Source organism: Anolis sagrei, chromosome 1 (assembly GCF_037176765.1).
Source record: "Anolis sagrei isolate rAnoSag1 chromosome 1, rAnoSag1.mat, whole genome shotgun sequence".
Taxonomy (NCBI): Eukaryota; Metazoa; Chordata; class Lepidosauria; order Squamata; family Dactyloidae; genus Anolis; species Anolis sagrei.
Genome location: NC_090021.1, coordinates 10,197,611 through 10,222,667, shown reverse-complemented (window position 1 = coordinate 10,222,667; position 25,057 = coordinate 10,197,611). Strand labels below are relative to the sequence as shown.

Below are 25,057 nucleotides of genomic sequence, written 5' to 3'. Positions count from 1 at the left end.
TTTATAGGCCAAGACCAGCACTTATGTGAGTTGGCACAACTGATCACGGTGTACATATGTTGTTTTGGATTTACGAAAAGTAAACTACTTGTTCATCTGCATGGCATATCTTGTCTCTATCTAGACAGTGTGTGAATTGGTAAAGGCGTGAACTATGCATGATTTTCATCCCACCACAAGGTGTAATGCCACACCAAACCACAAACCCCCAAATTGCATAACATGTAGTCATTGAAGTTAAAGGTGGAATACCATAAACTTTGCCGGATTGTCCACATTGTCCAAATTTCTGGTCACCTTCTCCCAAAGCAGTGACTTTATTCCCAACTTAAGAATGGAAAAGATGACCCATGAAAACAGAAGACTTGGGGCCAGGTCTAAAGAACCCACATTCCTAAATTAGATCCCTTTGTAGAGCCTCTTCTGCAAATTACACCATGTTGAGTCATGGGCCAAATGTGGCTACCTCATCCTTGACTCTTGCATCAATAAAAAAAACCCTGATTGGAAACCTGATTTAATCAGAAATGCTAATTTACTTCTGCTGTCTCTGCTTTGTGTCCCCCTCCTTAGGTCCTAATCCCATTGTTATACACAACTAGTTTGGGCTCTGTGAATAAATAAATAGCCCTTTGATGGTTCAACATTTAGGGAAGTTCCACTGATTCAGCAGGTCTACCCTAATCAGGACCATCACAATACATTTTTGACTGGTTTCGAAAGACAGTTCATCCAGAAGCCCCCAGCTATCTCTCCCTTTCATTGAGAGATAATGATACTTAGCATTTAAAGAAGAAACAACATGGAATAAAGGGTGCAAAAGGAAGGATTTGTCTTCTACTGTATGCACCAAAAGTATATTTAAAGCAGCATTTCTCAACCTGGGTGTCAGACACACACACCCCGGGGGGGGGGGGGGTTGCAAGGAGGTGTCAGCTCTCTGATTGTAGGTTAACTATAAATCCCAGCAACTACAACTCATAAATGACAAAATCAATCCCTGCCTCAACCCCACCAGTATTCAGATTTTGATGTATTGGGTATTTGTGCCACATTTGATCCAGTGAATGAAAATACATCCTGCATATCAGATACTTACATTACGATCTATAGGTAAAGGTAAAGGTTTTCCCCTGACATGAAGTCCAGTCGTGTCCAACTCTGGAGTGTGGTGCTCATCTCCATTTCTAAGCCGATGAGCCAGCATTGTCCGTAGACACCTCCAAGGTCATGTGGCTAGCATGACTGCATGGAGTGCCTTACCTTCCCACTGGAGCGGTACCTATTGATCTACTCACATTTGCATGTTTTCGAACTGCTAGGTTGGCAGAAGCTGGGGCTGACAGCAGAAGCTCACGCGCTCCCCGGATCCAAACCTGTGACCATTTGGTCAACAAGCTCAGCAGCTCAGAGCTTTAACCCACTGCGCCATCGGGGGCTCCCATATTATGATCCATAACAGTAGCAAAATTACAGTTATGAAGAAGTAACGGAAATAATGTTATGGTTGGGGGTCACCACAACATGAGGAACTGGATTAAGGGGTCACAGCATTAGGAAGGTTGGGTATACCTGTTTTCTATGTTATTATGGCTATAAGTGTCATGGCTGTTCTAAATGGAAAGCAGGAGGGAATTGGGTTACCATTCCTTCCTTTAAGGCTGAATGAGTGCAACACGGCTTCATGGAAGAACGATGATGCGAATCCATACAATAGAAGGGGAAAACTGCATCCACCTCTATACACTAGAACAGTGTTTCTCAACCTTCCTAATGCCGTGACCCCTTAATACAGTTCCTCATGTTGTGGTGACCCCCAACCATAACCCTAACATTATGAATCGCCATGTAAATAATGATCTGCAGGATGTATTTTCATTCACTGGAGCAAATACCCGGTATGCCCAAATTTGAGTACTGGTGGGGTTGGCGGGGAAATTGCTTCTGTCATTTGGGAGTTGTAGTTGCTGGGATTTATAGTTAACATGTAAACAAAGAGCATTCTGAACCCTACCAACAATGGAATTGAACCAAAGTTGGCACAGAGAACTCCCATGATCATCAGAAAATACTGGAAGGGTTTGGTGGGCATTGACCTTGAGTTTGGGAGTTGTAGTTCGCCTACATCCAGAGAGCACTGTGGGCTCAAACAATGATGGATCTGGACCAAACTTGGCATGGATACACAATATGCCCAAATGTGAACACTGATGGGGTTTGGGGGGAAAATAGACTTTGACATTTAGGGGTTGTAGATATTGGGATTTATAGTTCACCTACAATCAAGGAGTGTTCTGAACCCCACCAATGATAGAATTGGGCCAAACTTCCCACACAGAACCCCCATGACCAACAGAAAATGTTTTCTGATGGTCTTTGGCAACCCCTCTGACACCCCTTCATGACCCCCTCAGGGGTCCCGACCCCCAGGTTGAGAAACACTGCACTAGAAGTTGTTGCTTGCTCAGAGATTTAGCAGCAACACATTTGAAAGTTAAAAGATAGCCCAAGTCAAACCCAAGGGATGACGCCAAGCATATACATTAGCCACTTAAAACTCTGGGTGCATCTACACCAGCGTTTCTCAACCTCGGGGTCAGGACCCCTGTGGGGGTTGTGAGGGGTTGTCAGAGGGGTCACCAAAGACCATCAGAAAACACAGTATTTTCTGTTGGTCATGGGGGTTCTGTGTGGGAAGTTTGGCCCAATTCTCTTGTTGGTGGGGTCCAGAATTCTCTTTGGTTGTAGGGGAACTATAAATCCCAGCAACTACAGCTCCCAAATATCAAGTCTATTTTCTCCAATCTCCACCAGCGTTCACAGTTGGGCATACTGAATATTCATGCCAGGGTTGGTCCAGGTTTATCGTGGTTTGAGTCCACAGTGCTCTCTGGATGTAGGTGAACTACAACTCCCAAACTCAAGGTCAATGCCCATCAAATCTTTCCAGTATTTTCTTTTGGTCATGGAACTTCTGTGTGCCAAGTTTGGTTCAATTCCATTGTTGGTGGAGTTCAAAATGCTCTTTGGTTGTAGGTTAACTATAAATCCAAGCAACTACAACTCCCAAATGACAAAATCAATCCCCGCCCCAACTCTACCAGTATTCAAATTTGGATATATTGGGTATTTTTGCCAAGTTTGGTTCAGTGAATGAAAATACATCCTACATATGAGATATTTACATGACGATTTATAACAGTAGCAAAATGATAGTTATGAAGTAGCAACGAAAATAATATTATGGTTGGGGTTACCACAACATAAGGAACTGTATTAAGGGGTTGTGGCATTAGGAACATTGAGAAACGCTGTTTGAAAAGAAAAGCTAATTAAAACAAACATCCAGAGAAATAGGCATGATTCATTCCTTTTGCAACTCAGTTGATGTCAGGCAAAGTGTTAGTTACCAAACCATCCCCCAAAGCCTTCCTCCAAATATAGATAGAAAGTAAAGGCCTATCAAAGCAGAGCAAGGAGGATCAGAGCTTGGAAAAGTTACCTTATTTGAACTGCAACTCCCCATATCCCTTAATCAGTGTCCATTGCTTAAATAAACAAAGATAATAATAATAATCTTCACTGTGGAATTAATGAAAGTTGACATGACTTTAACTGCCATGATTCAATGCAACAGAACTGTGGGTTTCATACCAAACAATTCTACCAAGAATTCTATTTCTGTCTATATATGTTGTATGTCTAAATGGCATTGAATGTTTGCCATGTATATGTGCATTGTGATCTGCCCTGAGTCCCCTGCGGGGTGAGAAGGGCGGAATATAAGTATTGTAAATAAAGAAATAAACAAAGGAACTTTGCCCACAGTTTCATTTATCTACTTCTGATCTTTTTAGGCATTTAGATCCTCCAACACAACTCAGTCTGGAAGTCTTCCAATTTAAAGGGTTTGCTGTTATTCATAGTTTTGTGTATCTATGTGAAGTCCAGAAACATATCCCTCATATACAAATTCTACTTAACAGTAAATGAATAAAGATCAGGAGTCAGCATAGTGTACTGGTTTGAGCATTGGATAATCGATCTGGAGACCAAGATTCAAAACATTGTTCTTCCATGAAGCCAAGTTGCACTTACTCAACCTGAAAGGAAGGCAATGGCAAGCCTACGCCAAACCAATCTTGCCAAGAACCCCCTATGATAACATCACATAGGACTGAAATGATTTGAAGGCAGACCACAACAACTAGACATGAAAGAGGTTTCCAAATGGAGACCTCCTGTGCCCTCATTAGCAGTTTACTTTTGAGAATCTCACTTGAAGCAATGCGAATGAAACAAAACTGAGAACACTTTGCAAGAGAGGGCTACTAGGATCTTGATCCCAAAAGTCCACACTGGTTCAGCAAACTTGAAGTTTGAACTGGTCATTAACACCTGGGGATTTGCCCAGCAGGAGCAAAAATCCCAGAGACAAAAGGACAAGCCATTTGAAAGACCACAACACCAGGAAAATACAAGGCGGGATAATAGTTGGTCCCTACTGCTTTCCATTTAGAATAGCCATGACTCTTACAGAAATAATAACATAGAAAACAGGTATACCAGTGGCTCTCAACCTTCCTAATGCCGTGACCCCTTAATACAGTTCCTCATGTTGTGATGACCCCCAACCATAAAATTATTTTAGTTGCTACTTCATAACTGTAATTTTGCTACTGTTATGGATCGTAATGTAAATATCTGATATTTCCATTCACTGGATGACATTTGGCACAAACGCCCAATACGTCCAAATCTGAATACTGGTGGGATTGGGGCAGCGATTGATTTTGTCATTTGAGAGTTGTAGTTGTTGGGATTTATAGTTAACCTACAGTCAAAAAGCATTCTGAATTCCACGAATGATAGAACTGAACCAAGGTTGGCACACAGAATTCCCATGGCCAACAGAAACTACTGGAAGGGTTTGGTGAGCATTGACCTTGAGTTCTGGAGTTGTAGTTCACCTACATTCAGAGCACTGTAGACTCAATGATGAATCTGGATCAAACTTGCCACAAATACTCAATATGCCCAAATATGAACACTGAGGGAGTTCAAAGAAATTATACCTTGACATTTGGGAGTTGTAGTTGCTGTGATTTATAGTTCACTCACCATCAAAGAGCATTCTGAACTCCACCAACAATGGAACTGAACCAAAGTTGGCTCACAGAACTCCCATGACCAAAAGAAAATAGTGGAAGGGTTTGGTGGGCATTAACCTTGAGTTTTGGTGTTGTAATTCACCTACATCCAGAGAGCACTGTGGACTCAAACAATGAGAGATCTGGACCAAACTTGGCACAAATACTCACTATGCCCAAATGTGAACACTGGTGGAATTAAGGGAAAACAGACCTTGACATTTGGGAGTTGTCAGTTGCTGGGATTTACAAAGAGCATTCTGTACTCCACCAATGAATTGGGCCAAACTTCACATAAAGAACCCCCATGACCACCAGAAAAATACTGTGTTTTCTGATGGTCTTTGGTGACCCCTCTGACACCCCTCGTGACCCCCAGGTTGAGAATCACTGAGGTATACTATAACAATCACAAAGACTCACTGGAAATCTTAGCATAAACAACAGCATGGATTTCACGATGTGCCTTCCACTTTTCTACCTTCCTTCTTGACATGGACTTTCAAAACTCTCTCTTATAGTTTCCTTGGCAAGATTGTTCAGAGCAGGTTTGCTGTGCCCTTCCTCTGAGGCTGAGAGAAAGTGACTTATCCAAGGGTGCATCTACATAGCAGAAATAATGCAGTTGGAGGCCACTTTAACTGCCAAGGCCCAGTGCTATGCAATCATTAGAGTTGGGGTTTTACAAGGTATTTAATCTTCCCTGCCAAATAAGGGAAGTTTGCTCAGCAAACTACTACTCCCACAATTCCACAGCTTTTAGTTGTGGCAGTTCAAGTGGTATCAAACTACATTAATTCTACAATGTAAGAGGTGAAGATGGAAAATTAGCGGAGGGGGTTCACCTACTCTGCTGGAAAACCAATTTTATTAGAAGGATTCCAAACAAAGAAGGACTAGTGTTTCCGTCTAGATGTGTCCTATCCTCTGGTTTTCAGAAATTACTTATAGATGTTTCCTTGCACCCTTCATTCCAAACAGCTGTTCCCTTGCCTTGCCTCCAGCCTGAGAGTCCCTTCCTCTTGTTTTTGGTACAATATGTTCCATTCCAACACCTTGCAAGATCCCCTCTGGGCGAAAAAGTGCAGCCAGGCTTGTAGCCGATTCAGGAAGACCAAATGGTCAGACCTCAGGGCAGCGTTCTGGCCCACATCTGTTGCCTCTGCTTTCCTCTTCCTGAAGTCACAATGTCCATGGGTGGCTGAAATGGCCCACTCAATCCCTCCTTATTTACAGCAACAAGTGGGAATTATGCAGACTTCCAGATGTTCTTAGACTGCAACACACCACATTCCTCACTACCACCTGTGACATCCTTTCAAATACAGGCAATCCCCAAATTACAAACAAGTAAGTTTTGTAGATTTGTTCTTAAGCTGAATTTGTATGGAAGTCAGAAAAGGGGTGTGTTTGTGTGTGTGTGTGTGTGTGTGTATGTATATGTGTGTGTGTGTGTGTGTATATATATATATATATATATATATATATATATAAGGGCTGGGCGGTTTCGTTTCGTTAATTCGTAATTCGTTAAAAATTCGTAATTTTTTTTTATAACGAAGTGATATATATATTAGGCCTGGGTAACAACGGAAAAAATTTGTTTCTAAAATCGATTCGTTTTTGGGGGGTTTTTGCGTTTCGTTATTTAAAATAATTACAAAATTTTCCTTTTAAAAAGTTCGATATTTACGAAATTTCGTAAATGTGAAAAAATTACAAAACATTAACGAATCGATTTTCGAAACAATAACGAATTGATTCGTTAATGGTGGACGCGACCGCGAAATACGCTAAAAAACCTCCAAAAACTTCTGAAGCTTCCCTCTCCCTCTGTTGTTGACTGTTGGTGTGATATTATAATTTCTTTTCACTAATTAAACAAAAAACTTGCCCCAGACATGCGGAAATAACGAAACGACCTCAGAACAATAACGAAATGAATACAATAACGAAATACGAAGCATTTACAAAACGTGTTTAAAAATTCGTTTTTTAAAAAAATTACTCCAGAATGGTTCGTTATCGTTTTGTAATTGAAAAAATTAACGAATTATTAACAAATTACGAATTAACGAAACGAAACCGCCCAGCCCTAATATATATATAGGTAAAGGCTGCTCATCTCCATTTCTAAGCCAACAAGCAGGCGTTGTCCACAGACACCTCCAAAGTCATTTGGCTAGCATGACTGCATGGAGTGCTATTACCTTCCCACTGTTGTAGTACCTATTGATCCAGGCCTTTGGGCAATCTGACAACTAGATATGGACAACCAGATGGATAGGACTGAAAGGATTGACAATTGTGGAACTGGAATTTGAACTATGAGATTGCGAAACGCTGACAGTCAATGAGGAGAAATGGTTTGTATTGGTTTTATTGCTTTTATTGGTTTTATGGTTGTTTCTGCCTTACAATAATTATTGTTTTCTGTTAATTGATGTTATTGCTAGAATTGCTGTTTTCCGTTAACTGATGTTATTTGTCTTATTGCTGTTATGTGATGTGGGCATCGAATTGTGCCTTGCTTTTGTAAGCCGCCCTGAGTCCCCTCCGGGGTGAGAAGGGCGGGGTAGAAGCAACCGAAATAAATAAATAAATAAATAATACTCACATTTGCATGTTTTCGAACTACTACATCGGCAGAAGCTGGGGCTAACAGCAGGAGCTCACCCCGCTCTCTGGATTTCAAGTGGTGACCTTTTGATCAGCAAGTTCAGCAGCTCAGTGGTTTAATCCATTGCGCCACTGGGGGGGGGGGCTCCACGAATATATATATATATATATATATATATATATATACACACACACACACACACACACACACACACACACACACACGGGGGGGGGGGGGTCCACTAATATGTGTGTGTGTGTGTGTGTGTGTGTGTGTGTTTTGGAAAGCATAGGGAAGGGTTAACACCACTGTGGTGTTTGTTTTGCTGTCAGTGCCCCTGTTCAGAAGATTTCATCTCATTTTCTGTCCCTGTGATTGGATTTTGAAAAATATAACTTGGGTGGAAACAAGGATTAGTGACTAAGCTTCAGTCTCCTTTTCCCCTGGATAACTCTTTTAGGTGTCAATTCCCCTTTCTATGAGTAGATTTCTCTCACTTCCTGTTGTCTCACCCCCATTCTTAACTATGAGTCATTTGCAAGTCGGATGCTTGTAACTCGGGGACTGCTTGTATTTAAATATGCCCATCATTGTCCTCTCTTAGCCTTCAAGCCCTCCAAAGTAAACATACCCTACAAGCCTAAACACAATGTTGATTTACTTTTTGACCTGTCTAATGTACATATGCTTTTTTCAGAGTTATTGCTATCAGTTACAAAAAATCACATCCTTTTGTCATTGCTGGTGGCTTTTCACAGTCGTTGATTTTGTCACATTATTTGGTATTTTAGCTACAATATTGTGGTTTGGATGGATATGGAAAGAGATCCATGGGAGTGACACTGAAGTTACCACAATGATTCACCGCTATCCTATGATAGAATCATAGAATCAAAGAGTTGGAAGAGACCTCATGGGCCATCCAGTCCAACCCCCTGCCAAGAAGCAGGAATATTGCATTCAAATCACCCCTGACAGATGGCCATCCAGCCTCTGCTTAAAAGCTTCCAAAGAAGGAGCCTCCACCACACTCCGGGGCAGAGAGTTCCACTGCTGAACGGCTCTCACAGTCAGGAAGTTCTTCCTAATGTTCAGATGGAATCTCCTCTCTTGTAGTTTGAAGCCATTGTTCCGCGTCCTAGTCTCCAGGGAAGCAGAAAACAAGCTTGCTCCCTCCTCCCTGTGGCTTCCTCTCACCTATCAACTTCGTTGGACTGAAAGCCACATTGTCTGAATGCCCAATCACCGTCTCCCAAATATGTTACTTTACTCTCTGCTGAAGAATGGAAAACGCAATTCCAGTGAACAGCAAACGAGATTTAAAGATAGGCTTAAAGCTAATCTCAAAATTGTGGCATAAACACTGAGAACTGGGAATCCCTGGCCGTTGAGCAATCTAACTGGACATAAGCTGTTACCAACAATGCTACAGTTTGTGAAGAGGCACAAATAGAGGAAGACAACTGTTTGGGAAAACTACCCTAAAATATACAGCAGAGCATCCAGAAACAAACAAAAGTTGAGCATTCAGCTCATTAGCGAGCAGAGCATGAATTGCCGTGTGATGTGACTATAAAGAATTTAGAGCTTAGGAGGCAAACATGCAGAGTCCAATCTTAAAAAATCACAAATGGTTTGGTTCTTGTGGGGTTTTTTGGGCTATATGGCCATGTGCTAGAGGCATTTTCTCCTGACGTTTCGCCTGCATCTATGGCAAGCATCCTCAGAGGTAGTTAGGTCCTAACTCCAACAGACCTCACTACCTCTGAGGATGCTTGCCATAGATGCAGGCGAAACGTCAGGAGAAAATGCCTCTAGAACATGGCCATATAGCCCGAAAAAACCCACAAGAACCTAGTGATTCCAGCCATGAAAGCCTTCAACAATACACAAATGGTTTGTTTACAATAATTTATTTATTTATTTATTTATTTATTTATTTATTTATTTACTACATTTGTAGACCGCCCTTCTCAGCCCTAGGGCGACTCACGGCGGTGTACAACATATAAAACCAGGTACAATTTCAGCAAAACAATTACACATCAACAATAAACAACAGCAATATCAATAATACAGTTACACTAAATCATTCGCCAATCGCCACGTCTCATCGTTGAATCACAATCCGAATCTCATTATCCATGTTCCGTTCTAATCGTCATTGCCAATTGTTGCAGCACTTACACAAACGCCTTCTCAAAGAACCACGTCTTTAGTCTCTTGCGGAACATCATGAGGGAGGGCGCCACTCTGATGTCCACAGGGAGGGTGTTCCACAGCCGGGGGGCCACCACCGAGAAGGCCCTATCCCTAGTCCCCGCCAGGCGTGCCTGAGAGGCAGGCGGGATCGAGAGAAGGGCCTCCCCAGACGATCTCAAAGTCCTCGTGGGCTCATAGGCCGAGATGCGGTCAGACAGGTATTTTGGGCCGGAACCATTTAGGGCTTTGTAGGCCAACACCAGCACCTTGAATTGGGCCCGGTAGCAAATCGGCAGCCAGTGGAGCTGGTACAGCAAGGGCGTTGTGTGCTCCCTGCGTCCCGCTCCCGTTAGTAACATGGCTGCCGAGCGCTGGACTAGCTGGAGCTTCCGGGCCGTCTTCAAGGGCAGCCCCATGTAGAGAGCGTTGCAGTAGTCCAGGCGGGATGTGACCAGAGCGTGTACTACCGTGGCCAAGTCAGACTTCCCAAGGTACGGGCGCAGCTGGCGCACGAGCCTAAGCTGTGCAAATGCTCCACTGGTCACCGCTGAAACCTGGGGATCCAGGCTCAACGATGAATCCAGGATCACACCCAAGCTGCGAACCTGCGCCTTCAAGGGGAGTGCGACCCCATCCAGCACAGGCTGTAACCCTATGCCCTGTTCGGCCTTGCAACTGACCAGGAGTACCTCTGTCTTGTCTGGATTCAATTTCAATTTGTTCAATAATAAAAAATAACTGCATTTCTTAATAATCAAGAACTGGGTCTGAGCGACTCTAACACTCATCTCTTTTAAGGTTTCAAAGAGAGGGAGAAACACAAATCACTAAATCTCTCTGACACACACAGATCTCATAGCACATAGCACATACTCTCCATACTAAAGTGGAAGAAGACAGAAGTCAGATTTTAAAAACTTGCAATAGAAAAATATCCATTTTAAACAACCAATCAGATTTTTTTTTCCATGTCAGGAGCGACTTGAGAAACTGTAAGTCACTTCCGGTGTGAGAGAATTGGCAGTCTGCAAGGACGTTGCCCAATCAGAATGGAAGCAGAAAGAAAGAAGAGAGAAGAAATAAATACATTCCCAACTGTCATACAGGAGTCAAAGGGGCAGAGAAACCCTTAGTCTATGCTAAACAAACTAACTGCTCCTCACTGAGGATGTGAGACTTTGGCAGTGTGGAGTTGAATCACAGCAGCAGCAACAACAACACAATGATCACATAACTTGATTTTCCCATTTTTCAGAAATAAAAGGCTTATCTTTTGAGAGAGAAAAAGAAAATCTTAATCCTACAAGTTGCAACTCTGTAACATTTTCCCCTATCCATCTCACAGTCAATTCAAAATCTGCAGCAGAGTTGGAGGTAGCACATGCACAATGTGATCTTCCGCCTCCATCATTTAGTGAAGCCATGCCCTCAACTGAGTTAAATTGTTTCAGATCATTAGCATTGAATACACACAGTTTTAGACTGTTTACAAAGTATCACCATGGATCTCCTGGTGTTCATTGAAGTATGTATAAATATTTAAACTAGTTAATACTTTAAAAGAAACAATCTATAAACTCAGAAGATACAGTTGCATCAACAAGGGGGTAAAGGTATAAATTGTTTTGTTATAGTTGTTCTAGAGAATTATATTTTTGTCACTGGGAAAATGAACAAATTACAAGTAATGTGTTGTTTGTACTAGTTACTTCCAAGTTCTGTTTGAAACAACTGTGCATATTAGCAAACTGCTCCTATCTCTGTTCCGAGAATGGACAAAACTGGATCAGAAAGCAGAGGCATGAAAAATATATTTTATTTCAGTTGCTGTGTTTTCCGGACTGTAAGGCCATGTTCCAGAAGCATTGTCTCCTGACTTTTCACCCACATCTATGGCAGGCATAATCAGACATTGTGAGCTTTGCTTGGAAACTAGGCAAGTAGGGTTTATATATCTGTGAAATGTCCAGGGTAGGAGGAAAGGGAAAGTGCAAATGTTGCAATAGGCCAGCTTGATTAGCATTGAATAGTCTTTCAGTTTCAAAGCCTGGCTCTTTCCTGCCTGGAGGATCCTTTGTTGGGAGGTGTTAACTGGCCCTGATTGTTTTCTGTCTGGAAACAACCCCACTTGCCTAGTTTCCAAAGGACCTCACAACCTCTGAAGATGCCTGCCATAGATGTGGGTGATATGTCAGGAGATAATGCTTCTGGAACATGACCATACAGCCCTGAAAACTCACAGCAACCCAGTGATTCTGGCCATGAAAGCTTTTGACATCACATATTTTATTTGAGCCAGAACTAAACTTATTGTTAAACTAGCTTTCTAATCAAGGTGAAAGAAGAAAGCGCAAAGCTGGGTTGCAGCTAAACATTAAAAAAATGAAGATTATGGCAACAAGAATGATTGACAACTGGGAAACAGAGGGAGAAAATGTGGAGGCCGTGACAGACTTTGTAGTTCTAGGTGCAAAGATGACTGCAGATGCAGACTGTGGCCAGGAAATCAGAAGACGCTTCCTTCTTGGGAGGAGAGCAATGTCCAGTCTCAATAAAATAGTAAAGAGTAGAGACATCACACTGGCAATAAAGATCCGCCTAGTCAAAGCCATGGTCTTCCCTGTAGTCACCTACGGATGTGAGAGCTGGACGATAGGGAAGGCTGAGCAAAGAAAGATAGATGCTTTTGTACTGCGGTGCTGGAGGAAAGTGCTGAGAGTGCCTTGGACCGCCAGAAGATCCAACTAGTCCATACTTCAGGAAATAAAGCCCGACTGCTCACTGGAGGGAAGGATATTAGAGGCCAAGATGAATTACTTTGGCCACATCATGAGAAGACAGGAAAGAGTAGAGAAGACAACGATGCTGGGAAAATGGAAGGAAAAAGGAAGAGGGGCTGACCAAGGGCAAGATGGATGGATGGCATCCTTGAAGTGACTGGATTGACCTTGAAGGAGCTGGGGGTGGTGACGACTGACAGGGAGCTTTGGCATGAACTGGTCCATGAGGTCACAAAGAGTCGGAAACAACTGAATGAATGAACAACACCAAGTGGGTTCCATGCTATTTTCCATGACAACTTCATTTTCCACAAATGGAAACCAAATACAAGATAATAGCTGGAGATGGTGAGCATAAGCTTACATAAAGCAGTTCTGCCCTGACCACATGGAAAGACCATCAATTTGTTTCCCGAGATATTTAAAATTAATTATTTGTTCTCTTACTCCAGTTTTGTATTCACTCTGCAAACACAACATGCCCTTTCTCTCATTCCTGGAATATTGTGTCCAATTCTGGGCACCACAATTCAAGAGAGATATTGACAAGCTGGAATGTGTCCAGAGGAGGGCGACTAAAATGATCAAGGGTCTGGAGAACAAGCCCTATGAGGAGTGGTTTAAGGAGCTGGGTATGTTTATCCTGAAGAAGAGAAGGCTGAGAGGAGATATGATAGCCATGTATAAATATGTGAGAGGAAGCCACAGGGAGGAGGGAGCAAGCTTGTTTTCTGCTTCCCTGGAGACTAGGACGTGGAACAATGGCTTCAAACTACAAGAGAGGAGATTCCATCTGAACTTGAGGAAGAACTTCCTGACTGTGAGAGCCGTTCAGCAGTGGAACTCTCTGCCCCGGAGTGTGGTGGAGGCTCCTTCTTTGGAAGCTTTTAAACAGGGGCTGGATGGCCTTCTGTCACGGGTGATTTGAATGCAATATTCCTGCTTCTTGGCAGGGGGTTGGACTGGATGGCCCATGAGGTCTCTTCCAACTCTTTGATTCTATGATTCATTCCCTTTATTTCAGAAGCAAAAATGGCAGTAAGTTGTACCATCTTATTGGATTGGTTCACTTTGAATGATTTATTACATGGTCATATGTATATACTACTAACAGTCTCACAAGTGAGTAGTTCTGCGCTAAGAAAGCAGCTCAAGGGAACACTTAGGTTTGAAAAAGTACCAGCAGGTCAGGGTATTAGGAGGAAAACCACTACCAAATCAAAATGCACAATGGAAACTTCTTTAGCTGTTATTTTAGTTATTGCGTTGTGTGGAATGGCAGCTCTTGTGGAATGTATGGAATGGGTACATCTGGTGATGACTAAATAGCAAGTAAGTATGTCTTGGAAATGTTTCTCTCTGTCAGGAATGCAAAATAGAAGCTGGAAAATTTTGTTGCCGGTTCCTATTTTGGTTTTGCTCTCATCGTATGGAATAGGAGGACACTGTTAATTCACCCAAAAGTGAGTTCAGAGCATTTTTACCCAACTATAATAACATAATATAATAATAACACTTTATTTGTATTCCGCCCTATCTCTCCGAGGGGACTCAGGGCAAATTTGAGCATATACAGAGACACAAGGCAAACTTTCAATGCCTCGAAACAATGGAATATGAATACACAGATAAAGGTAAAGGCTTCCCCTTCATCTCCAGTTCTGAAGAGCCCGTTGTCCGGAGACACCTCCTAGGTCATGTGGCCGGCATGACTGCCTTGAGCACCTTTTACCCTCCTGCCAAGGGGATACCTATTGATCTACTCACATTTGCATTTTTTCAAAGTGCTAGGTAGGCAAAAGCTGGGGCTAATAGTGGGAGCTCACCCCATCCCATAGACTTTTCACTCAGCAAGTTCTGCAGCTCAATGGTTTAATCCGCTGGACCACTGCTATGGCCCCAACTAAATGTCAAAAATGCTGGCGGTTATACAAAATTCCACATGAAAACTACAAATGTTCCCCAGCAAATACACACACACACATGTATTTGCTGTATTATGTTGCATAGTTAATGCTGCTGCTCTGTAGTTCGAATCCGTGAATGGGGCGAGCTCCCATTCTTAGCCCCAGCTTCTGCCAACCTAGCATTTTGAAAACATGCAAACATGCAACAAGAATGAGTGACACATGCAAAAAAAAACCAACAACTACAAAGTGGTAGAAAAACCCAATTTCAACAAAATCCAAGTTTGGCGTCAAGCCGATGCGGCTCATGACCTTTGAGTTTTTATTTGTAGAGAATCTACCTTTGGCATCCATTGAAAAACCAAACTGAAAACTAATTTCCTAAAGTAGGGAGGCAGAGAAGTTTGTACACAACGCTTTCTCCATAGGTCTACATGGCTCCTGAATTTTTTTGTTAAATACGGCTAATTGCAAAGAAGGAAGCACGCACAGCATGGAAGGAGACCTATTTTTCCACTCCGCTTGCGAAAACAAACACATGGCAGGGTTCCACCTAATTTGCAAACATCCCCTTCCAACCCAAAAGGCCAACAGTGCTGGAGGCACACCAATAAAAGACAATGCACAGGTTTGTGCGCATAGCAAAGGTAGCAAATGGAAAATCTGAGGTGTCGGGTCATATGGCAAAGTACAAAGTCATGGTGTTACCAGCTGAGCGAAGGCCAAAGCTTCCTGGAGACCCCAACTCTATCAGAACCAAAAGAAAACCAACATCCCAAACAGGACCTACACCATGGGTGCATCTACACATTGAACAGGCATGGGCAAACTTAGGCCCTCCAAGTGTATTGGACTTCAACTCCCACAATTCTGAACAAATTGTGGGAACTGAAGTCCAAAACACTGGAGGGCCCAAGTTTGCCCATGCCTGCTGTAGAATGAATGCGGCTTGACGCTATTTTAGCTGTAATGGCTCAATGCTATAGAATCTGGGAGTTATTGTTTTCCATTTTCATTAGCCTTCTCAGCTGAAGAGGATGGGTGATTTATCAAACTACAACTCCCAGTATCCCATAGCATTGATCCATAGCAGTTCAAACTGCATCCACTCTACAGTAGAGCCATACACTCCAGTTAGTTTCCCCGGTGGCGCAATAGGTAAACCAGTGGTTCTCAACCTGGGGTCCCCAGATGTTTTTGGCCTACAACTCCCAGAAATCCCAGCCAGTTTACCAGCTGATAGGATTTATGGGAGTTGAAGGCCAAAAACATCTGGGGATCCCAGGTTGAGAACCACTGGGTTAAACCCTTGTGCCGGCAAGACTGAAGACCGACAGGTTGCAGGTTCAAATTTGCGGAGAGCGCCAATGAGCTCCCTCTGTCAGCTCTAGCTCCCCATGTGGAGACATGAGAGAAGCCTCCCACAAGGATGGCAAAACATCAAAACATACAGGCGTCCTTTGGACAATGTCTTTGCAGATGGCCAATTTGTTCACACCGGAAGCGATTTGCAGTTTCTCAAGTCACTCCTAACACAGAAAGAAAAAAGTTCCAACTCTATATTTTTCTTTGTGATTCCCCACACCAGATTTCAAATTGAATTTGTAGACTGCTTTGGTTCCTGTATAGATCACAACATGTGGTTGTAGGCATGTTGAACACATATAACAAGAGTAAAGTGGGACAAACATTAAGTAAATAAACAAAAAAATAAATTGAGAGAGCCAGCATTGCGTAGTGGTTTGGGCCTTGGACTATGGCACCTTCTACACTGTCATATAAAATCTAGATTATCTGCTTTGAACTGGATCATATGGCAGTGTAGAAGGGGTCTTAGGCTAGAGATTAGAGTCTGAATCACCACTCAGCCATGGAAACCCATTAGGAGACCTTGGCCAAGTCACACTCTCTCAGCCCCAGAGGAAGGGCAAAGACAAACCTCTTTGTATAAATCTTGCCAAGAGACTCAGTGGTCACTTCACCTTAGGGTTTCTCTAAATTAGAAAGGACTTGAAGGCACCCAACTGCAAGAAGACACATGCTGACTTTACGTCACGGGACAAAGTTGGTTGAGTTGGGGTTCATTTAGACAAAGCTTTACACAAAACAAAAGCTCCATTATACTGGTTATATTCTATGATCTAGATCTTCCAGTGCAAAACTTCAGGGGCCCAAGATTAGTATGTGATGCATATTGAGTATCCAGAAATCCAAAATACTCTGAAACCCAAAACTGTCCATAGAAGTGGCTGAAGAAGTGAATCCTTGGCTTTGTATATTATTATTTCAAACACAACAATATGAGTCCACAGCAAACAGGACCACTCTGCTGGCTGTTGTATTGGATTACACATCGGAAACTTCCCAAGTGTCTAAGACTGTGTGATGTATCGGTGAATAATGCACGCAGATCCCAGTAAGGTGACCTTTTGCAGCTGACAGATGGTAATATTGTCAGTGCTGAGTGTTTTAAGTGCAGGCCAAGGTCTTTATGCACTGCACCCAGTGTGCCAATCACCACTGGGACCACCTTGACTGGCTTGTGCCAGAGTCTTTGCAATTCAATCTTTAAATCCTCATATTGTGTCAGCTTTTCCAGTTGTTTCTCTTCAATCCTGCTGTCGTCTGGGACTGCAACATTGACGATCCACATTGTTTATTATTATTATTATTATTATTATTATTATTATTATTATTATTATAAAAACAACAAGATGAGTCCACAGTAAACAAGATCACTCTGCGAGCTGTTGTATTTGATCACACATTGGACATTTCCCAATGTCTAGGACTGTGTGATGTATCAGCGAGTTATGCATGCAGATCCCAGTAAGGTGACCTTTTGCAGCTGGCAGATGGTAATATTGTCAGTGCCGATTGCTTTTAAGTGCAGGCCAAGGTCTTTAGGCACTGCACCTAGTGTGCCGATCACCACTGGGACCACCTTTACTGGCTTGTGCCAGAGTCTTTGCAGTTTGATCTTTAAATCCTCATATCATGTCAGCTTTTCCAGTTGCTTCTCATCAATTCTGCTGTCTCCTGGGATTGCAACATTGACAATCCATACTTTGTTTTTTTTCCACAATTGTGAGGTCAGGAGTATTGTGCTCCAAAACTCTGTCAGTCTGAATTTGGAAGCCCCAGAGTAGTTTGGCGTGTTCATTTTGTGTAATTTTTTCAGACCAGTTCATTAATTAATTAATTATTCCTGATAGTTTGATGTATGTTATGCAGTTTTGTTTCACATGCAGATTTTTTTTAATAGTGTGTATAAAACAGTATACAAAATTGCTTTCATTCTGAATGCATATGAAACATACATTAATTTAATATTTAGACTCGGGTCCCATCTCTAAGGTATCTCATCATGTACACACGTCTATACAAATATGGGTTTCCGAATTCCAAAACGCTTCTAGTCCCAACCATTTCAGATAAGAGATAACTCCATCGTAAAAAGACTATTTGCTGAAATAAGATACGGTTAAACCATGAATCTAGGAGCAACTGACCCTCATTTGGTGGTTTAATGTCCCCAAGAGCCCCTAAAATCACTTTCTTTCTAATGGTAAGCCTACCTAAATCATAGTTTTAAATCCACCGTAGGTTTAAATCTCTTCCGAAGGAGAAGCATGTCATGGGACTGAAATATTTGACGCGGTGCTTCAAACATGATGTCTCTCATTTCAGGTAATATCCAGTATAATGGAAAGATATTATTCCCATCCTGGAGTAAAATGCTTTCTAATTCCAAAATGCAGTGAAACAAAAAAAAAACTCATTTTGTCTCTTTTTAAAAAAGATTATATGTACTGGAACAGTGCGACACAACTTTTACGCCGTTTGTTGTATGCTTTGAAAAGGTTTATTACTTACGGAAACCCTAAAGAGAACCTAGAATGGGATTTTCTCAGGAACAATAGATCAGAAAGGATTTGCCTTTGCCTCCTTCTGAGGCTGAGAAAGTGTGACTTGCCAATCAAGAATTCAAACCCTGGTCTCAATGCTCCAATGTTCAACCCACTACGCCGTGCTGGTTTTCTTATATAACGTAGATACTACATTATATTGTACTTTTGGGTAATCGCATGAATGTAATAATATCCTGTGGGAGGCTTCCCTCATGTCCCACATTGGGAGCTGGATGAGCTCTCTCTGTCAGCTCCAGCTTCCCATTTGGATGCTTCCCACAGGATGCTTCAAAAACATCAAAAAACATCTGGACGTCCCCTGGGCAACATCCTTGCAGACGGCCAATTCGCTCACACCAGAAGCGACTTGCAGTTTCTCAAGTTGCTTCTGACATGGGGGGGGGGGGAATCTACATTATAGAATTATTGCCAACTAAGAAAATTATGCCCCAACTATGAAAGAGGCAAAACCTTTCTAAAACAGTCCCTAAAAATACTGAAATGTGTAGAAATGAAGACAATTAGTAGCAAAGTCCATATTCTTTAAACTAATCTGGAGAAGTCTATGGCTAACCCTCAAACTAATTTGTTTTGTTTTGTTTTCCAGAGTACTGTGCATTGTAATATATGTATTTATGTGTTGTTACATAAATATTTCATAGTAATGTGTTTTAACTGTATCCCAACTAATGAGGAGAATCAGGAAACAACTATATTATGATTATGTTTATTAGGTTGTTGTGAGTTTTCCGGGCTGTATGGCCATGTTCCAGAAGCTTTCTCTCCTGACATTTCCCCTGCATCTATGGCAGGGATACTCAGAGATTGTGAGGTGCTCACAACCTCTGACGATGCTTGTCAGAAATGCAGGTGAAACATCAGGAGAGAATGCTTCTGGAACATGTCCATACAGCCCGGAAAACTCACAACAACACAGTGATTCCAGCCATGAAAGCCTTTGACAATACATCATGCTGATAATGGTGATCATCATCATTATTATTATCATCATCATTATTATATGATACACAACACGATTAGTACACAGAAGAAAAAGATCACTATGATGGCTTTTGTATTCGATCACACATCGGAAGTGTGACTGTGTAATATATTGGCAAATAATGCGTGCAGATCCAAGTAGGGTGGCCATTACAGATGGCAATTTTGTCAGCGCCGATTATTATTATTATTATTATTATTATTATTATTATTATTATTATTATTATTATTTGCTACAATTATCCCCCGAGGACCATAATAATAATAACAATAATAATAGTTACACATTATCATACACCCATTATAGTAGTAGTAGTAGCCGTAGTAGTAGTAGCAGCAGCAGCAGCAGAGGATAATGATAATAATAATAATAATAATAATAATAATAATAATAATAATAATAATATCAGCAGAACCCTAAGGATCCAAATCAGATGGTAAAATAAAACAATAGAAAATAGCTTGTGTGTTGCGGAGGGAAAGTATATGTTTCTAAGTTCTATCAATTCACACTCAAAGGGAGAGGAACTCTTAAGAATGAAATACATTCTAATTTTGTCTTCCTTTTCCAATGATCTTTTAAAATATCACTTTCCTAAAGCTAGACATCAACGACAGATAATTTTCTTTAAATATAAATTGTTGAAGGTTATTAGATGCTGAAGCAACACATAGATTGAAATGGAATCAGTAAAAATCCACCTCATTCCAAATAGTGATCTTTGCCGAAGCTTGCAATTATGACTCTTTTGGGTTAATTCTCCTTGCAGCACCAAATAAAGTTATGACGGACTACAATTCCCATAAAGCCAGAAAAAAGACAGTTCTAATAAACTCAAGAAATAATAATAATGTCCACACTACAAAACTCTATCTTCACATTACAAATCCCAGAATGCGGGCGGTAGTTATTTTGGATCACAACCCCCATTAACCCAGAAAAAAAGGTACTTTTTTGACTCCTAGAACCCAAGAAAAATAAAACTTTTCATATTACAACTCCAAGAACCCCATAAAAAAGGTTATTTTGGATTATGATTTCCAGTAATCCCAGAAATAAGCATACAAGAAACTGCAGAAAAATTACAACTCCCACAAATCCAGGAAAAAACTAATTTTCTAACTGCAACTCTTACTCAGGGCCCCCGGGAAAAAATACTTTTGTTTACAATTTCAATTAATATATGGAGGAAAGCCTCCTAGAACCGCAGAAAAAGCCGCAACACCCATAAACCCAGGGGAAAATCTTTGAAAAGGTAGCATTTTAAATTGTAATTGAACATCACTCATTCCAATACTTATTTACTATTACTAATTTCTTTAGTTTCACGCCATTTCTCTCCCGATATCGGGACTCAAGGTGACAAATCACAAACATGAGATGATGCAATTAAAAACAGAGCAAATATATTAAAATATGAATATAAAAATTTGGAAAACAGTAAAATATTTGTGCCACGGATCAATACTTTTAATGGTTGTAACTATTTATTATAATAGACCTATGTTTAATTGTATTTCAGTATTTATATGTTTCAGGGCTTTGAATTGTACATGATATTGTTTTTAGCACAGTCTTTTTTAAGAGAGAAAAAGCAGCATAAAATATAAATAAATAAAATAATAATAGTTATTATTTTACATTTGTGATTATGTGTTTTAATTATTTTTAATGGATTTTATAATGTTGTTCTAAATGTATTGTCGAAGGCTTTCATGGCCGGGATCACTGGGTTGTTGTAGGTTTTTCCGGGCTATATGGCCATGTTCTGGAGGCAATTTTTCTCCTGACGTTTCGCCTGCATCTATGGCAAGCATCCTCAGAGGTAGTGAGGTCTGTTGGAAGTAGGAACAATGGGTTTATATATCTGTGGAATGACCAGGGTAATGTTTCAGGATGCTTGCCATAGATGCAGGCGAGACATCAGGAGAAAAATTGCCTTCAGAACATGGCCATATAGCCCGGAAAAACCTACAACAACCCGTTGTTCTAAATGTTTTTAATTGTATTTTATGATTACTATGGCATCAAATCGCTGCCAATTTGTAAGCCGTCTTGAGTCACCTTTGGGCTGAGAAAGGCGGGATAGAAATATCGTACATAAATAATAAATAAATATTATTTCATTATTATTACTAAAAAAAATACACTCAAAAACTATACCGTCCCACAAAGTCCCATTCACCCATCCCTATGGTTCTATTCCTATAGTCCTCTTCACACACAAAAATTGACTTTTACATGCTTTAGCCCTTTTCATAGAAGCACACAAATGCTAAGATCTATTCAGGACCCAGTGGAATATGCTGCCTTAAATCATGGTGGAATCTCCTTTTCTGGAGGTTTTTAAGCAGAGGCTGGATGGCCATCTGTTGAGAGGGCTTGGATTGTGTCTTCCTGAATGGCAGGGGATTGGATGGGATGGCCTTTGGGGCTTCTACCAACTCTAGGATTATGAACACTTGGGAGGTTTCTTACCTAGGTTGCTGTGTCTGGCCGCTCCTGGGCTCCCTCGATTGGGCAGGTTGTGCAGCATGGGGTTCTCAAAGTGAGACGCAGTCCAGGTGGTGCCCAACTCGGGGCTCATGTAGGTGGCCGGGTAGGGGCTGGAGTAAGACCCCCCGAAATTCCGGGCGTACTGTTCCCTACTGTTGGCGGTGATGCTAAGCGAGCTGCTGTAGGCGGCAACCTCTCTGGAGGTAGTGGCCGCGATGGGGCTGCTGGTGGCAAAGGAGAAGCGGGGTGACACCGATGGGTGGGAGGACCCCGGGTTGTAGGCCACACTCTCGGCACTCGCTTGTGGAGTCCAAATGGAGTGACTGGAGACCGGACTGCCCTGCTGGGAGGAAGCACTCCCCTGGAGGTAAGGCAAGCTGGAGATCATGGAGGTGACTCTGGTGGTGGGGATGTAGACCGGCGAAGCTGCTGCTGCGCTGTGCATGAAACCACTGGCCCCTTCGTAGGATGGTGGGCCGTGGTTGGCTGCCATGGCCAGACTCTGGTACATCTCAGGAGGGTCCCAAAGGGTGCTGGTCTACAAAGCCAACCCAAGGAGGAGGATCTCCAGGACTGGATTGTGTGGAAGGAGATTACTCAGGCGTCCCTCTGCTGAAAGATGAGTCCTGATCTACAAAGCCAACCCAAGGAGCTCCAGGAGTAGACGGTGTGGTGGGAGATCACACAAGCATCAGCCCACTCAAAGAAGAAGTACAAGATGAGTTCTGATCTATAGAGTCAACCCAAGAAGGAGGACATCCAAGACTGGACAGTGTAGTAGAAGATCACTCTGATGATCTACAGAGGCAATCCAAGGACCTCCAGGACTGGATGGTATGGTGGTAGATCACTCTGATGTCTTTCTGCTCAAAGAAGAAGTATAAAATGAGTCTTGATTTACAGACAATCCAAGGAGAAGGACCCCCAAGACTGGTTGGTATGATGGGAAATCACTCAGATATCTCTCTACTGAAAGATGAGTCCTGATCTACAAAGCCAACTCAAGGAGAAGGACCACCAGAGTTGGATGGTGTAGAGGGAGATCACTCAGATGTCCCTCTGCTCCAAGAAGTTCTGAAGGGCCATGCACTTCCAAATCACGTCCAGACACAATGGTTCAAGGTTAGAGTCCTCAGCACTTCTGAACAGGGGGCTTGTGATGGTCCTCTCTAGCAAAGCTCCAGGCATTATAGGAGGGAGGTATCTTCAGCCACGCATGGTCCACTCCACTTGGCTTCAACTCCCTAGAAAAGAAGGTAAAGCAAAGTCAGGCACTGCAATACATGGAGAAACAGAAGTATGTGGTGAACCTACTGAGAGCAAAAGAGTCCCTGGTTAAAGGCAGCTGAGGTTAGGGTTAGGAAAGGCCAGGCATAGAGGTGGGAAGGCCAAAAGGTGTGAGACAGGCATCTCCAAAGGTAAACCCAGCTTCCTTCGGAGACTCCATTAACCAAACCTTTGTCCCCCCAGTTAGGTACAAGTTAACCCGGCTCTCTTTGTGTTGCTAATGGAGCGCCAGGTTTCTTGTTTGATCTGAAACCACATTGTCCCAGACAGCAGGGGATGTGGCGTCTACACATGGGCAAAGGGAGAGAAAACCCAATTAGGAGGATCCTGTTGGGAGGCAGACGACAGGGATGGGGCTTTATCACACCCTGGTCACACTTCCCTGTTACAATAACTGCAGAGTTTTGGGGAAACATTTCCATTCTCTCTCCCTTTCTCTTAGATTCAGGGTCATGCAGTTCAAAATAGGGAAAGTTTCTGCACTTTGCACATGCCTCTTATCTAGATTTCCTCCCCACATGGTTTGCCATTCTTGCCAGTAAACAGAAACAGAGTGGATTTCTGGGGTTGATGATGATTATATTTATTTCTCTCCCACTTTTATTCCAGTTAAGAAGGATGTAGGCTCTATTGCAGGCATGTGCAAGCTTGTGCCCTCCAGGTGTTTTGGACTTCAACTCCCACAATTCCTAACAGCCGATAGGCTGTTAGGAATTGTGGGAGTTGAAGTCCAAAACACCTGGAGGGCCCAAGTTTGCCATGCCTGCAATAGAGCCTTGAGTCACCCATTTCAATGGAAGGACAGGTATAATGTTAACCACAACATCCAAGTTGCACACACATACAAAAACATAGATAATCACTGGCTCTGCACTGTAGAATTAATTCAGTTTGACACTACTTTATCTGCCACAGCTCAATGATATGATATGAGATTGTGAGAGTTGGAGTTTGGTGAGGCACTTGCACTCTTTCGCAAAGACTTCCAAAGACCTTGTAAGACTACAACTCCCACGGTTCCATAGCATTGCCCCGTGGCAGTTTGAGTGGCGCCAAACTGCATGAATTCTACAGTGTAGACACATTCATTGAGACATGGCAAACACGAAGGACAATATGTATAGGGTAAGTCTTCCTATTCTAAAAGACTTGGGATAACGAGTGTTTTGGATTTCAGAATTCCTGCATTTCCATATATGTACATTGTGAGACAATGCAGAGATGGGACTAAATACAATTCATTTGTAACATATACATGTTATGCACAGAGTGTGATGTTAATGTCATACATTTAATATTATTTTGTGTATGAAACAATTTGTGGATACATCAAAGCATCGGAAAGCAAAGGTGTCCCTTGGAATATTTTGGATTTTAGAGTAAGGAAGACTCAACCTGTACTAGGTTCTTGTAGGTTTTTTCGGGCTATAGGGCCATGTTCTAGAGGCATTTCTCCTGACGTTTTGCCTGCATCTATGGCAAGCATCCTCAGAGGTAGTGAGGATGCTTGCCATAGATGCAGGCGAAACGTCAGGAGAAATGCCTCTAGAACATGGCCCTATAGCCCGAGAAAACCTACAAGAACCTAGTGATTCCAGCCATGAAACCTTCGACAATACATCAACCTGTACTTGTTGTGGCATCTTGCTTGAAAACATATATGCAAAATGTATATTTCTGTTGCAAGCTTGATTTGACATA

The 25,057-nt window shown here is 42.1% G+C and overlaps 1 protein-coding gene across 2 annotated transcripts in view; it reads right to left on the bottom strand.

The window, feature by feature from the left end:
* Window positions 1-25,057, bottom strand: part of GATA4 (GATA binding protein 4) — a 77,594-nt gene that overhangs the window by 37,644 nt on the left and 14,893 nt on the right. For both annotated transcript variants that reach the window (XM_060754641.2, XM_067462738.1), the window contains exon 2: window positions 22,052-23,313. In XM_060754641.2, coding sequence (XP_060610624.2) covers window positions 22,052-22,580 — 529 coding nt within the window. In that variant the 5' untranslated portion in view covers window positions 22,581-23,313. The remainder of the gene's footprint in view (window positions 1-22,051; window positions 23,314-25,057) is intronic.